General features: G+C 45.1%; 1 protein-coding gene across 1 annotated transcript in view; it reads left to right on the top strand.

Annotated features, from left to right (window-relative positions):
* Window positions 1-14464, top strand: part of MYSM1 (Myb like, SWIRM and MPN domains 1) — a 49381-nt gene extending 34917 nt beyond the window's left edge. Inside the window, exons 18-20 of the mRNA XM_040360832.1 lie at window positions 1121-1226; window positions 8786-8843; window positions 14230-14464. Coding sequence (XP_040216766.1) covers window positions 1121-1226; window positions 8786-8843; window positions 14230-14415 — 350 coding nt within the window. The 3' untranslated portion in view covers window positions 14416-14464. The remainder of the gene's footprint in view (window positions 1-1120; window positions 1227-8785; window positions 8844-14229) is intronic.
* Window positions 14465-16110: the final 1646 nt, after the last annotated feature.

Genomic DNA, 16110 nt, shown 5'->3' with positions numbered 1-16110 from the left:
CTGCGTTGCTTTAACAGACAATTGCGCGGTCGTGCGACGTGGCTCCCAAACAAAATTGGTGTCCTTTTTTCCCCACAAATAGAGCTTTCTTTTGGTGGTATTTGATCACCTCTGCGGTTTTTATTTTTTGCGCTATAAACAAAAATAGAGCGACAATTTTGAAAAAAATGCAATATTTTTTACTTTTTGCTATAATAAATATCCCCAAAAACATATATAAAAAAAAAAATTCCTCAGTTTAGGCCGATACGTATTCTTCTACCTATTTTTGGTAAAAAAAATCGCAATAAGCGTTTATCGATTGGTTTGCGCAAAATTTATAGCGTTTACAAAATAGGGAATAGTTTTATTGCATTTTTATTATTTTTTTTTTTTTTTACTACTATTGGCGGCGATCAGCGATTTTTTTTTCGTGACTGCGACATTATGGCGGACACATCGGACAATTTTGACACATTTTTGGGACCATTGTCATTTTCACAGCAAAAAATGCATTTAAATTGCATTGTTTATTGTGAAAATGACAGTTGCAGTTTGGGAGTTAACCACAGGGGGAGCTGTAGGGGTTAGGGTTCACCTAGTGTGTGTTTACAACTGTAGGGGGGTGTGGCTGTAGGACTGACGTCATCGATTGTGTCTCCCTATAAAACGGATCACTCGATCGATGCGCCGCCACAGTGAAGCACGGGGAAGCCGTGTTTACATACGGCTCTCCCCGTTCTTCAGCTCCGGGGAGCGATCGCGACGGAGCGGCTATAAATGAATAGCCGCGCCGTCGTCCCGGATCGCTCCCCGAGGGAATCCGCACGCAGCGGGGGGGGGGGGGGTCTCGATCGGACCCCCCACCCGCTAGAAGGCAAGGACGTATATATACGCCCTTCTGCCTGTCCGTGCCATTTTGCGGACGTATATAGTCGTGCGGCGGGCGTTAGGGGGTTAAAGGGGATGTATATATACGTCCTTCTGCCTGTCTGTGCCATGCTGTCGATGTATATAGTCGTGCGTTGGTCGGCAAGCGGTTAAAAAAAAATAAACTGCTACAGATAAAGATTTAAAAACATCGTTCATTTCTTTTACATATTCCTAAAAAAGTGATGAAATAATTTTTCTCCTCCTATAGGAATACCATACAGGTTTGATGTGGAGCACATGACCGGTCAGCCGAGCTGGGAGGCCATTTTTGAGAAGACCAGGTGGATTGTGGAGAAGTATCGCCTATCTCACAGGTGGGTGACTCTTAAAGAGGAACTGCAGTCTGCTCACATAATTTGTACTAAAAATATCTTTGCCATTATGAAGCTTCCCTCCAACCACTTTGCATATTATTTTATATATACAGGCCCAGATTCAGGTAGCCTTGCACTTTTTTTACGTAGGCGCAGGGCACCGTTTTTGCCCTGCGCCCCCGCAAATTTTCTGCGCTACCCGCGATTCACGGAGCAGTAGCTCCGTAAATTGCGTGTGCGCTCCGGCAAAATGCCCGGCGTAAGCGCGCACAATTTAAATGATCCCGTAGGGGGCGGGAATCATTTAAATTAGGCGCGTTCCCGCGCCGAGCGTAGGGCGCATGCTCCGTCGGGAAACTTTCCCGACGTGCATTGCGGTAAATGACGTCGCAAGGACGTCATTTGCTTCAAAGTGAACGTGAATGGCGTCCAGCGCTATTCACGATTCACTTACGCAAACAACGTAAATTTCAAATTTCGCGACGCGGGAACGACGGGTATACTTTAGCATTGACTGCCCCTGCTTTTAGCATGGGCAGCCTTACGCAAAAACCGCCGTACGACGTAAACTGCGTACGCAGGGCTCGCGTAACGTTGTGAATCGGCGTTAGTATGCAATTTGCATACTATACGCTGACCACAACGGGAACGCCACCTAGCGGCCATCGTAAGAATGCAGCCTAAGATATGAGGGCATAAGAGCCTTATGCCACGCATATCTTAGGCTGCAGTCGGCGTAACGAGCTCTCTGAATCAGGAGAAGTCGTTACGCCGGGGCAAGTAAGCAATTGCGCTGCGTAACTATGGTTACGCAGGCGCAATTGCTCTTTGAATCTGGGCCATTGTGATTCTGTACTTGCTAAATATGCTGCAGAATTCTCCCTCCACTGAGTCTGGCTGCAGCCATTTTAACTGTGGGCAGCTGAAGCTGCTGCCTGTTCACTTCCTGGATTTATACAGACACACAGAGGCACACCTCCAGCTCTGCAACTCTCATTGGCCTTCTTATGACTCGCACCCCTCCCTTCCTGGCAAGAGAGAGAGAGTGCATAGAATGCATTTACCACTTTACCCCCGGAAGAATTTACTCTCTTCCTTACCAGAGCACTTTTTGCGATTCTGCACTGCATCGCTTTAACTGACAACTGCGCGGTCGTGCGGCGTGGCTCCCAAACAAAATTGACGTCCTTTTTTTTCCCATAAATAGAGCTTTCTTTTGGTGGTATTTGATCACTTCTGCGGTTTTTATTTTTTGCGCTCTAATCAAAAAAAGAGCGACAATTCTGAAATAAATTTAATATTTTTTACTTTTTGCTATAATAAATATCCCTCAAAAATTCTATAAAAAAGAAAAAAAAAAATTCCTCAGTTTAGGCCGATACGTATTCTTCTATATATTTTTAGTTAAAAAATTGCAATAAATAATATTACTAAAAATAAAATAATTAATAAAAATGCTATAAATCTATCCCCTATTTTGTAGATGCTATAACTTTTGCGCAAACCAATCAATAAACGCTTATTGCGTTTTTTGTTTTTTGTTTTTTTTTACCAAACATATGTAGAAGAATACGTATCGGCCTAAACCAGTGTTTCTCAATTCCAGTCCTCAGGCCCCCCCAACAGGTCAGGTTTTCAGGATTTCCATTATTTTGCGCAGGTGATTTGATCAGTTTCACTGCCTTAGTAATCACCACAGCCTTTTCATCTGAGGGAAATCTTGAAAACCTGACCTGTTGGGGGGGCCTGAGGACTGGAATTGAGAAACACTGGCCTAAACTGAGGAAAAAAAAGTTTTTTTTAAATATATTTTTGGGGATATTTATTATAGCAAAAAGTAATAAATATAGCATTTGTTTAAAAAAAAGCAGTTCACTGCCATTACTATTAAAAAAAATATTAATAAAAATGCCATAAAATTATCCCCTGTTTTGTAGACGCTATAACATTTGCGCAAACCAAACGCTTATTGCGATTTATTTATTTTTTCTACCAAAAATATGTAGAAAAATGCATCTCAGCCTAAACTGAGGAAAAAAATTATATAAATTTTTTTGGGGGATATTTATTATAGCAAAAAGTAAAAAACATAGATTTTTTTTCAAAATTGTCGCTCTATTTTTGTTTATAGCGCAAAAACTAAAAAACGCAGAGGTGATCAAATACCACCAAAAGAAAGCTCTATTTGTGGGGAAATAAGGACGCCAATTTTGTTTGGGAGCCACGTCGCACTACCGCGCAATTGTCAGTTAAAGCGACGCAGTGCCGAATCGCAAAAAGTGGCCCGGTCATTTAGCAACAAAATGGTCCGGGGCTTAAGTGGTTAAAGGGGTTGTAAAGATAAAAAAAATTTCCTAAATATCTTCCTTTCCCTTAGTGCAGTCCTCCTTCACTTACCTCATCCTTACATTTTGCTTTTAAATGTCCTTATTTCTCCTGAGAAATCCTCACTTCCTGTTCTTCTGTCTGTAACTCCACACAGTAATGCCAGGCTTTCTCCCTGGTGTGGAGTGTCGTGCTCGCCCCCTCCCTACAGGAGAGTCAGGGCGCTCTCTACGTTGCAGATAGAGAAAAGAACTGTGTGTTAGTGGGAGTACTGACTCTCCTGTAGTCCAGGGGAGGGGGGCGAGCACGACACTCCACACCAGGGAGAAAGCCAGATTTACAGTTATTTGTAAAAAATATTTAAAATGAATTTGCATTTTAGTAAGGTAAGAACAAAGGAACGATGTCCAGGCAGCAGAACTCGAAGGAATACTAATAGCTAGATTAAGGTCGCCGGGCGCATCTTTGAGGTGTCGTAACGTATCGTATTTACGCTACGCTACACCGCCGTAAGTCAGAGAGGCAAGTGCTGTATTCACAAAGCACTTGCCTCCTAAGTTACGGCGGCATAGCGTAAATGGGGCTGGTGTAAGCGCGCCTAATTCAAATGAGGATGAGGGGGGCGTGTTTTATGTAAATGATTGGTGACCCGACGTGATTGACGTTTTTTACGAACGGCGCATGCGCCGTCCGTGTACATATCCCAGTGTGCATTTCTCCAAAGTACGCCGCAAGGACGTATTGGTTTTTGACGTGAACGTAAATTACGTCCAGCCCCATTCACGACTTGCGCAAACTACGTAAAAAATTTCAAATTTCGACACGGGAACGACGGCCATACTTAACATTGGCTAGGCCAGCTATTTGTTCGACTAACTTTACGCCGGAAAAAGGCGTAGGTAAACGACGTAAAAAAAATGCGCCGGGCGCACGTACGTTTCTGAATCGGCGTATCTAGTCATTTGCATATTCTACGCCGAACTCAACGGAAGCGCCACCTAGCGGCCAGCATAAATATTGCACCCTAAGATACAACAGGGTAGGAGACTTACGCCGCTCGTACCTTAGCCTAATTTAAGCGTATCTGGTTTCCAGAATACGCTTAAATTTCGGACAGCGTAGATTCAGAGTTACGTCGGCGTATCTACTGATACGCCGGCGTAAAGCTATCTGAATCCAGCTAGGAGTCTCCAATGTAAGATGTTAATTCTTGAGGTCGGATTCGGCTTTGAATAGAAGATCAGAGATACGCTACGCCGGACGCAACAATGCGCCACGCTACGTGGATCTGTCCCAGAGGCTCTAATGTAAGATGTTAATTCTTGGGGTCGGATTCCGCTTTGAATAGAAGATCAGAGATACGCTACGCCAGACGCAACAATGCGCCACGCTACGTGGATCTGGCCCGGAGTCTCCAATGTAAGATGTTAATTCTTGAGGTCGGATTCGGCTTTGAATAGAAGATCAGAGATAATGTAATTAATTCCCATTATTTCTGAGCTGTTTATAAATACTGAATCAATCCGGGGTCTAATTATATTTCCCCTTCACTCTTCGACTTATTAACTGAAACGGCTTAATTGTCCGCCTGCTGCAGATCGATGTGAGAGCGTCGGGATGTAATGGGATATTGGATTGGAGGGGCAGACTTTGATGCGGACTTGTTCTGATCGGGTTCATCTCAGCACAGCGGACTATTGATTAGGAGATTTCCTGAACACACACCTCATCCTTCTTCTTCTCTTTGTGCTAAAGAAGATTCTCCACTAACTACCCTTTGGGGTCTGTTTATAAAGGAAACCGCAATTTCCCCCGACCGTTAACACCTTTTTCTTTTTTCTGCCCCAGGCGATCTCCGCACTCGTTCACCATATTAGACAAAGTGAATCCCGACAAAATCCAGCTATTGGATAGACTTTGCCATACGATAAAGACTTCCTGGATTATTTATGTACCGTATTTTCCGGCGTATAAGACGACTTTTTGGATGCAAAAAAATGCATCCAAAGTCGGGGGTCGTCTTATACGCCGGTGACAGTCTCCGAGCTGCGAGCGTCCATGATTTGAAAGCCGCGCCTTCTTCTCAGCGTGTCCTGTGATAGGCGGAACACACATTTTCCCAGCAGCGCCTCTGTTCTGTGTTCCTCCTATCACAGATGCCTTCTGATCTTCGGACAAGAGGACGTCTGTGATAGGCGGAACACAGAACAGAGGCGCTGCTGGGAAAATGTGTGTTCCGCCTATCACAGGACACGCTGAGAAGAAGGCGCGGCTTTCAAATTTCAAATCATGGACGCTCGCAGCATGGAGACTGTCACCGGCCTGGAAACAAATCAGCAAAACGTGAGTGATGGCACAGTGGGGGAAAGTGATGGCACAGTGGGGGGGAAAGTGATGGCACAGTGGGGGGGAAAGTGATGGCACAGTGGGGGGAAAGTGATGGCACAGTGGGGGGAAAGTGATGGCACAGTGGGGGGAAAGTGATGGCGCAGTGGGGGGAAAGTGATGGCACAGTGGGGGGAAAGTGGGGGCAAAGTGATGGCACAGTGGGGGCAAGTGATGGCACAGTGGGGGGAAAGTGATGGCACAGTGGGGGGAAAGTGTTGGCACAGTGGGGGGAAAGTGGGGGCAAAGTGATGGCACAGTGGGGGCAAGTGATGGCACAGTGGGGGCACAGTGGGGGGAAAGTGATGGCACAGTGGGGGGAAAGTGATGGCACAGTGGGGGCAAAGTGATGGCACAGTGGGGGCAAAGTGATGGCACAGTGAGGCATGTAATGTAATGGCACAGTGAGATTTGAAAAAAGACTATTTCTGTCAGCGGTTCCGGCTACCCCTCAGCTTCCAGAAAGACTAGTAGTAAGGGGGTAGTCTTATATGGCGAGGATATCCCAAAACCAACATTCTTCCTGGAAAATTAGGGGGTCGTCTTATACGCCGGCAAATACGGTATTTATTAGAAATGTTGTTGCTAAAATAAAATTTCAAATAAAAGCTGTAAATGGAAACCACTGCCCGCGATTCCAAAAATGTCACTACCCCCTTCCTGACCGGGCCATTTTATTTGGGCGATATTTATTATAGCAGAAAGTAAAAAAAAATTAAAAATTAAAAACTGTCGCTCTTTATTTTTTTTGTTTTATAGCGCAAAAAATAGAAACCGCAGAGTTGATAAAATACCACCAAAAAAAGGACACCAATTTTATTTGGTTGCAACATCGCACGACCGCGCAATTGTCAGTTAAAGCGACGCAGTGCCGAATCGCAAAAAAAATGGCCCGGTCAGGAAGGGGGTAAAACCTTTCCGGGCTGAAGTGGTTAATCAGAACAACATTTTTGGAAGCGCGGGTAGCAGTTACCATTTACAGCTTTAATTGGTGGGAATGCTCAATAGCATTCCCAGTATTGTTATTCGTTTTTTATTATTAGTGGGAATGCTATTGAGCATTCCCACTAATAATAAAAAACGAAACTTCCCACTAATAATAAAAAACGAAAATGCTCAATAGCATTCCCAGTATTGTTATTCGTTTTTTATTATTCTTATTAATTAAAATTTTATTATTCCGTAAGTTTTTTGGCTCTGCGTAACTTCTGCATACATTCAGCTATTAAGTCCATTCAACTTTTAAAATATTCAGCTCTTTCAGCTAATGATGGGACTTCTTCAACTTTTTTTCTACTATTTCTACTTTTTAACCACTTCCCGACCTCCTCATGTACATTTACGTCGGCAGAATGGCACGGACAGGCACATCAACGTACCTGTACGTGCCTGCCTAGACGTGGGTGGGGGGTCCGATCGGGACCCCCCCCCCCGGTACATGCGGAGGTCGGGTCCGCTCGGGGAGCGATCCGGGACGACGGCGCGGCTATTTCTTTATAGCCGCTCCGTCGCGATCGCTCCCCGGAGCTGAAGAACGGGGAGAGCCGTGTGTAAACACAGCTTCCCCGTGCTTCACTGTGGCGGCTGCATCGATCGAGTGATCCTTTTTATAGGGGAGACACGATCGATGACGTCATTCCTACAGCCACACCCCCCTACACTAGTAAACACACACACAGTGATCCCTAAATGTTACAGCGCCCCCCTGTGGTTAACTCCCAAACTGCAACTGTCATTTTCACAATAAACAATGCAATTTAAATGCATTTTTTGCTGTGAAAATGACAATGGTCCCAAAAATGTGTCAAAATTGTCCGAAGTGTCCGCCATAATGTCGCAGTCACGAAAAAAAAAACGCTGATCGCCGCCATTACTAGTAAAAAAAATAAAAATGCAAAAAAACTATCCCCTATTTTGTAAACGCTATAAATTTTGCGCAAACCAACCGATAAACGATTATTGCGATTTTTTTTTTACCAAAAATAGGTAGAAGAATACGTATCGGCCTAAACTGAGGAAAATTTTTTTTTTTATATATATATGTTTTTGGGGGATATTTATTATAGCAAAAAGTAAAAAATATTGCATTTTTTTCAAAATTGTCGCTCTATTTTTGTTTATAGCGCAAAAAATAAAAACCGCAGAGGTGATCAAATACCACCAAAAGAAAGCTCTATTTGTGGGGAAAAAAGGATGCCAATTTTGTTTGGGAGCCACGTCGCACGACCGCGCAATTGTCTGTTAAAGCGACGCAGTCCCGAACTGTAAAAACCCCTTGGGTCTTTAGCAGCATATTGGTCCGGGGCTTAAGTGGTTAAAATATTAAGCTTTTAGACACTTTTTTTTAACATTGAAGTCAATGAGGGCATGCTTTAAATCCTTAAAACATTAAGGAGGAGGAGGGGGGCAGAGGGTGGGGGGTGGAGGATGGAGGGGGGGGGGGCAGAGGTTGGGGGGTGGAGGGGGGGGCAGAGGGTGGAGGAGGGGGGTGGAGGAGGGGTTCAGAGGGCGGAGGTAGGGTTGCCACCTCATCCCTTTAAAAAGGAACACATCTGAAATACACAGGTTATGTGGCTGATTAAGGTGGTAATTAAACTCACTTGGTGCCTTATCTGCATTAAATTAGCGTCAGAATCTGTGTAATTCAGATGTGTTCCTTTTTAAAGGGATGAGGTGGCAACCCTAGGCGGAGGGGAACGTTTCTGAGCGTTTCTTTGCTTGTTTTTGCTTTTCCGTTGTTTTTCTTCTTGTACATCTCAACTTTCTGTGTAAAAAGCAATAATGTCCTTCTCTGTATGGATGAGCCCCAGTGTGATACTTTACTTTTTTTAATTTTTTTTCCTGAGCAGCAGCGTTCCGATGAACAAAAGGTTCCGCCAGGACAGCGATCTGACGTGTCTGCAGAAGGTGCGTTCTGTTACCTGTGCGGGAAATGTGTCGCCCTTTGTGCTCCCGCTTTTCTTCATGTCACACGTCTTTAACTTTTTTTTTTCCTCAATACAAGTCAATAGGGAAAGCAAAAAGTAACTTGAAGCAGGTTGAGAAGGAACTCAGATGGGCCTTTCATGAAACTCAGTGCGATTTTGACGTGATTTCAGGGGATTTCATGTAACTCGCATCAAAGTCGGACCAAAGTAGTGCAGGGACTACTTTGAAGTCGCACAGATATGAATGGTATTCATTGGAAATCATGGGGTAAGACTTGTCATGCGACTTTGCAGTTCCAAGTCGCACAAGTGTGAAAGGGGCCTAATGCAAGCTGAATGTCCCGGCCATCTACACAAGACCTAAGGCTCTTTCACACTTGTGGTGAAGAGTGATCTGTGTTCGGATCGCTTTACAGAGGAGCTTTGACAGGTGGTAAGGAGGCATTTTTCAGTTTAACCATTTGACCTCAGGAAGATTTACCCCACCGCCCCCCCCTTCACGACCATTCTATTTTTTGCCATGCAGCACTGCGTTACTTTAACTGATAATTGCACGGTCGTGCGACGCTGTGCAAAAATTACATGTACGTCCTTTTTATCCCACAAATAGAGCTTTCTTTTGGTGGTATTTGATCATCTCTGCAGTTTTTATATTTTGCGATATAAAAAAAAAAAGACAGTTTAAAAAAAAAAATATTATTTACTTTCTACTATAAAACGTATCTAATAAATATATATATTTTTTTAAATCTACTTTCTTAACAAATTTAGGCCAATATGTATTCTGCTACATGGTTTTGGTAAAAAAAATCCCAATAAGCGTGTATTGATTGGTTTGCACCAGGTGGCTCATGGGCGCCACCCTCCCTATCAATGCACCCAGCCCCTTTTAGGACGCCTGGCACTTGAATTCCTACGGCGGCAGGGTTTTTTTTTTTTTAACCACCTGATTAGAGCCAGAGGCTCTAATAGGCTTCAAAATAGGGTTGGCTCGGGGGTTCAGAGCATTGAGTCTGCAGAGCGCCCAGCTTTGTTGCAACAGCGAATGAAAATTCGCTGTTGCAACACTGATCCTCCACCTGGCCATTCCGGAAGCGGGTCTGATACCCGTCACCCAATTGGCTGAAAGGACAGGCTATCCTACTGGACACCTAGGAGGAGGGGAGGAGACGCGAGGAGGAGGAGGAGACACAGACGCCGTCGTAAATTTTAGCGTATTCTGGAAACCAGATACACTTAAATTAGGCTAAGATGCGACCGACGTAAGTCTCCTACGCCGTCGTATCTTAGGGTGCAAATTTACGCTGGCCACTAGGTGGCGCTTCTGTTGATTTCGGCGTAGAATATGCAAATGAGCTAGATACTCCGATTCAGAAACGTACGTGCTCCCGGCGGATTTACGCAAGGCTTTTTTGTGGCGTAAGGTTACTCCAGCTATATGAGGAGTATCCAATGTTAAGTATGGACGTCGGGACAGCGTCGAATTTTGCGTTGTTTACATCGTTTGCGTAAGTTGTTCGCGAATAGGGCTTTGCGTAAATTACGTTCACATCGAAAGCATTGACTATTTGCGACGTGATTAGGAGCATGCGCACTGGGATACGTTCACGGACGTCATTTACGTGGGGTCATGTTTTATTTACATAAAACACGCCCACCTCTTCAGAATTAGAATTTGGCGCGCTTACGCTGGCAGATTTACGCTACGCCGCCGAAACTTAGGGCGCAGGTTCTTTGTGAATCCAGCCCCAGGCTCACTAAGTTATGGCGGCGTAGCGTATCTGAGATACGCTACACCTGCACAAACTTACGGCGGGCTTTCTGAATCTAGCCCATAATGTTTGGGGGTTTTAAGTCTTGTAAACGCCGAATCTAAAAAAACAGCCAAGGTCCTTAAGTGGTTAAAGAGAGGCAGGTACGATTTATCACCATGTCTGAATGGGGTCTGTCTGTATTGACAACCGTCACATTCAGACTTGGACTAAAAGATGACAGTTGGATAATGAAATCATAAATCTGCTTTCTTTGGGGAAGGACACTGAGGACCTCTGATGTACCGCCCCCGAGGAGATCGCTGTATAAACAGGCTGCTCCTTTCCAGCACTAAATCCTATTTATTTATTACAGGCGATTTGTATAGCGGCATCAATTTACACGGCTCTTTACATTCTATCCATTCAGATTGGTCCTTGCCGTCAAGTAGCTTACAGTCCAAGGTCCGTGTCTCACATATTAGGGTTAGTTTAGACAGGAGCCAAATAAAAGGTGCCAGTGACATTTATACAGTAATCGGTGCATTTTTATAGCACTGCTCGCTGTATCACTGGTCCCAAAAAAAGTGTCCGATCTGTTCCGCCACAATGTCGCAGTCCCGCTAAAAATCTCTGATCACTGCCATTACTAGTAAAAAATACAAATTTATAATAAAAAAAGGCCATAAATGATCGCTGTATAAATGTCAATCAAAAATGTGTCAAAAAGTGTCCGATCTGTCCTCCACAATGTCGCAGTCCCGCTAAAAATCGTAGATTGCCGCCATTACTAGTAGAAAAAAAAAATACCATAAATCTATGCCCTATTTTGTAGACGCTATGGCCCGGATTCAGATAGAATAGTCTAAGTTGTAGGCGGGCGTAGGCGTAGCGTATCTGAGATCCACTACGCCGCCGTAACTTAGGGCCCTTTCACACTGGTGCGTTTTTGCCGCGTTTTCGTGGTAAAAATAGCGCTATTAAAACGCTCATAAAACGCTCCGCATGCCCCCTTCATTGAAATGAATTAAAAAACGCTGTAAAAACGCGATAAAAACGGAGCGTTAAAATCGTGGTAAAACACCGGGATTTTACCACGTTTTTACCGCGATTTTACCGCGTTTTTAATTCATTTCAACGGAGAGGGGCATGGGGAGCGTTTTAATAGCGCTATTTTTACCGCGAAAACGCGGCAAAAACGCACCAGTGTGAAAGGGCCCTTAGGGCGCAAGTTCCGTATTCAGAAAGAACTTGCGCCCTACGTTACCGCGGCGTAGTGTAAATGTGTCGGCGTAAGCCCGCCTAATTCAAATTTGGCTGGTAGTGGGCGTGTTGTATGTTAATCTATCATGACCCCGCGTAATTGACGCTCTTTACGAGCGGCGCATGCGCCGTTCGTGGACGTATCCCAGTGCGCATGCTCCAAATCACGTCGCAAATAGTCAATGCTTTCGATGTGAACGTAACTTACGCAAAGCCCTATTCGCAAACGTTTTACGCAAACGACGGAAAATTTGACGCTGTCCCGACGTCCATACTTAACATTGGCTACGCCTCATAGAGCAGGGGTAACTTTACGCCGGTCCGACGCCTTACGTAAACGACGCATATAGATACACCGGGCGCAACTACATTTGTGAATCGGCGTATCTACCTAATTTGCATATTTGATGCGTAAATCTCCGGAAGCGGTACCTAGCGGCCAGTGTAAATATGTAACTAAGATACGGCGGCGTAAGAGACTTGCGTCAGTCGTATCTTGGCCAAATTTCGGCGTATCTTGCTTTCTGAATACAGAAAGAAGATACGCCGGCGCAGGCTAGAATTTACGCTGCGTATCAATAGATACACCGACGTAAATTGTTTCTGAATCCGGGCCTATAACTTTTGCGCAAAGCAATCAGTATATCCTTATTGCGTTTTTTTTTTTAATTATTGTTAATAAAAATATGTAAGAATACGTATCGGTCTAAAGTGATGAAGAAATTATTTATTTTTATTTTTGGGGGAAATTTATTATTGGCAAAAAGTAAAAAATATCTTCTTTTTTTTTTCTTTCAAAATTGTCAGTCTTTTTTTTTTTTGTTTATAGCGCAAAAAATAAAAACCACAGAGATGATTAAATACCACCAAAATAAAGCTCTATTTGTGGGGAAAAAAATGACATAAATTTTGTTTGGGTGCCACGTCGCACGACCGCGCAATTGTCCGTTAAAGCAACGCAGTGCCGAATTGCAAAAAATGGCCTGGTCATTAAGGAGGAAAATCTTCCGGTCCTTAAGTGGTTAAAGTAAAGCCTTTACAAGTGGTTGTAAAGACAGGTTTTTTTTTTTTTATCTTCATACATTCTATGCATGAAGATAAAAAAAAAAAAAAATCTGTGTGCATCAGCCCCTCTAATACTTACCTGAGCCCCATCTAGATCCAGCGATTTGGCATGAGAGACTCAGCTGTCGGAGACTCTCCCTCTCATTGGTTGAGACACACAGTGGGCACCATTGGCTCCTGCTGCTGTCAATCAAAGTCAGTGAGCCAATAGGGAGAGACAGTGCACAGTGGCTGCATTTGACGGGCACAGTGGCTGCATTTGACGGGCACAGTGGCTTCATTTGACGGGCACAGTGGCTGCATTTGACGGGCACAGTGGCTGCATTTGACGGGCACAGTGGCTGCATTTGACGGGCACAGTGGCTTCATTTGACGGGCACAGTGGCTTCATTTGACGGGCACAGTGGCTTCATTTGACGGGCACAGTGGCTGCTTATTGATGGGCATAGTGGCTGCTTATTGATGGGCACAGCGGCTTAATTTTATGGGTCTTTTTTCAGAATTTAGTTTGCTCCCCCCCAAAAAAAATTGGAGCACCAGCCGCCACTGCTTACCAGCATGTCTTTGGAGTATCAGAAAAACCCATGCACGCACAGAAAGAACATACCAATTTGACGCAGGTGGTATCCTGGTTGGCGTTTGAACCAAGGAGCCCAGTGCTGCAAAGTAGGGATGAGCTCAGGCGTGTTAAGATCCCAGTCCGAACCCACCGGGAAGCTGTCACTGTACTGGGACAGTCATAAGTGGCAGAGGCATTCCCCATACATGCAGCTGCGGGGGCGGGGAAAGCCTTGGCTGCTCAGGATTGGCCCAGTACAGATGACCCCCTTCCTGGAGAGCTCGCTCAGGTGTGTTCAGATCCCAGTCCGAACCCACCGGGAAGCTGTCACTGTACTGGGACAGTCATAAGTGGCCAAGCTGCGGGGGGCAGGGAAAGCCTTGGCTTCTCAGGATTGGCCCCCCTCCTGGAGAGCTCGCTCAGGTGTGTTCAGATCCCAGTCCAAACCCACCAGGAAGCTGTCGCTGTACTGGGACAGTCATAAGTGGCGGAGGCATTCCCCATACATGCAGCTGCGGAGGCGGGGAAAGCCTTGGCCACTCATGATTGGCCCAGTACAGATGACCCCCCCTCCTGGCTCGCTCAGGTGGGTTCAGACTAGGATCCCAAATGCTCATCACTACTACAAAAGTAGAAGTCCCAACCACTGAGCCCCCCCCCTCGATCTTGTACTTGAACCTTTTTTGGTCATATCAATGTGGTCTTCATACATCTTCTCTTTGTTGCAGCTCCTGACGTGCCTGCGGAGGACGCTGGTGAGCGCAGCCTGCTCGGAGTTTGCCGATGAGTTTCTTAGCCAAATAGAAGATTATTTCCTCACCAGCTATACGAGCGTCAAAGATGATATGGGAGGGGCTCTGGCCGCAGTCGCCGAAACGGAAACCTCCACATCGGACGCAGCGGCTGATGACTGAAGACTTCCCGGGACACACGCTCAGATCTCTATGACCTCTGTGTGTGTGTGTGTAAAAACGACCAATCACGGGCCAGAACTGTGTGAAAACGACCAATCACGGGCCAGAACTGTGTGAAAACGACCAATCACGGGCCAGAACTGTGTGAAAACGACCAATCACGGGCCAGAACTGTGTGCAACGACCAATCACGGGCCAGAACTGTGTGAAAACGACCAATCACGGGCCAGAGCTGAAGTGTGACGATGTAAAACCTGTAAATATGAACTTTTTATTTCCATTGAACACTATTGTCACCCTCTACCAGGAAGCCACACCTCTTCTTCAAAACTTTTAACATTCTGCAGACTTTTTATTAGCTCAACTCATAAGTATATTTGACCCGTTTTTATGCTTCCCGAAAAACCAGAACGCTGACAGACTGACTGCACCACCGTCGCCAAAACATGGCTTCCCAGCCGCCATCTTGGAAAGACCGACGTGGAGCTCCACAGCTGGCCTGGATTGACTTCTGAAAATGTATAAAATGTTTTTATGTTCCTCAGATGTAATAATACAATGTTCAGTCAACATCACAAAAATGTTTTTTTCTGTTGTTTTTTTTTTTTTTTCTAGAAGATCTCTGGGCCAGATTCAGGTACAAATACGTTACGCTGCGGCGGCATAACGTATCCCATTTACGTTACACCGCAGCAGGTTTACAGCGTAAGTGCCCGATTCACAAAGCTCTTACCTGTAAGCTTGCGGCGATGTAACGTAAATCCGCTCGGCGCAAGCCCGCCTAATTCAAATGGGGCGGGGACCATTTAAATTAGGCGCGTTCCTGCGCATGCTTCGTCCGTCAAATTACCAGACGTGCATTGCGCTAAATGACGTCGCAAGGACGTCATTGGTTTCGACGTTAACGTAAATGGCGTCCATCGCCATTCACGGACGACTTACGCAAACGACGTGAATTTTAAAATTGACGCGGGAAAGACGGGCATACTTAACATGGGTTACACCACCTAGAGGGCAGCCTTAGTTTTACGCGGCGTATCTCGACGGAAACGACGTAAATTTAGAGCGACGGGTAAAGCGTACGTTTGTGAATCGCCGTAACTAGTCATTTGCATATTCTACGCCGACCGCAATGGAATCGCCACCTAGCGGCCGGCCTAGAATTGCATCCTAAGATCCGACGGTGTAAGTCAATTACACCTGTCGGATCTTAGGGCTATCTATGCGTAACTGATTCTATGAATCAGGCGCATAGATACGACGGGCGGATCACAGAGATACGACAGCGTATCAGGAGATACGCCGTCGTATCTCTTTTGTGAATCTGGCCCTCTATATCCAAATCTATAGTTTAACCACTTAAGACCCGGACCTTTATGCAGGTTAAGGACCTTGCCCCTTTTTGCGATTCGGCACTGCGTCGCTTTAACTGACAATTGCGCGGTCGTGCGACGTGGCTCCCAAACAAAATAGGCGTCCTTTTTTCCCCACAAATAGAGCTTTCTTTTGGTGGTATTTGATCACATCTGCGGTTTTTATTTTTTGAGCTATAAACAAGAATAAAGCGACAGTTTTGAAAAAAATGCTATTAGCCAGATTCAGAGAGAGTTACGCCGGCGTATCAGTAGATACGCCGTCGTAACTCTGAATCTGCGCAGTCGTAAATTTAAGTGTATTGTCAAATTGAGATACACT

This window comes from Rana temporaria, chromosome 7, assembly GCF_905171775.1.
Source record: "Rana temporaria chromosome 7, aRanTem1.1, whole genome shotgun sequence".
Classification (NCBI taxonomy): Eukaryota; Metazoa; Chordata; class Amphibia; order Anura; family Ranidae; genus Rana; species Rana temporaria.
The sequence above is the reverse complement of the archived record's forward strand: the minus strand, read 5'-3'. Positions and strand labels throughout refer to the sequence as shown.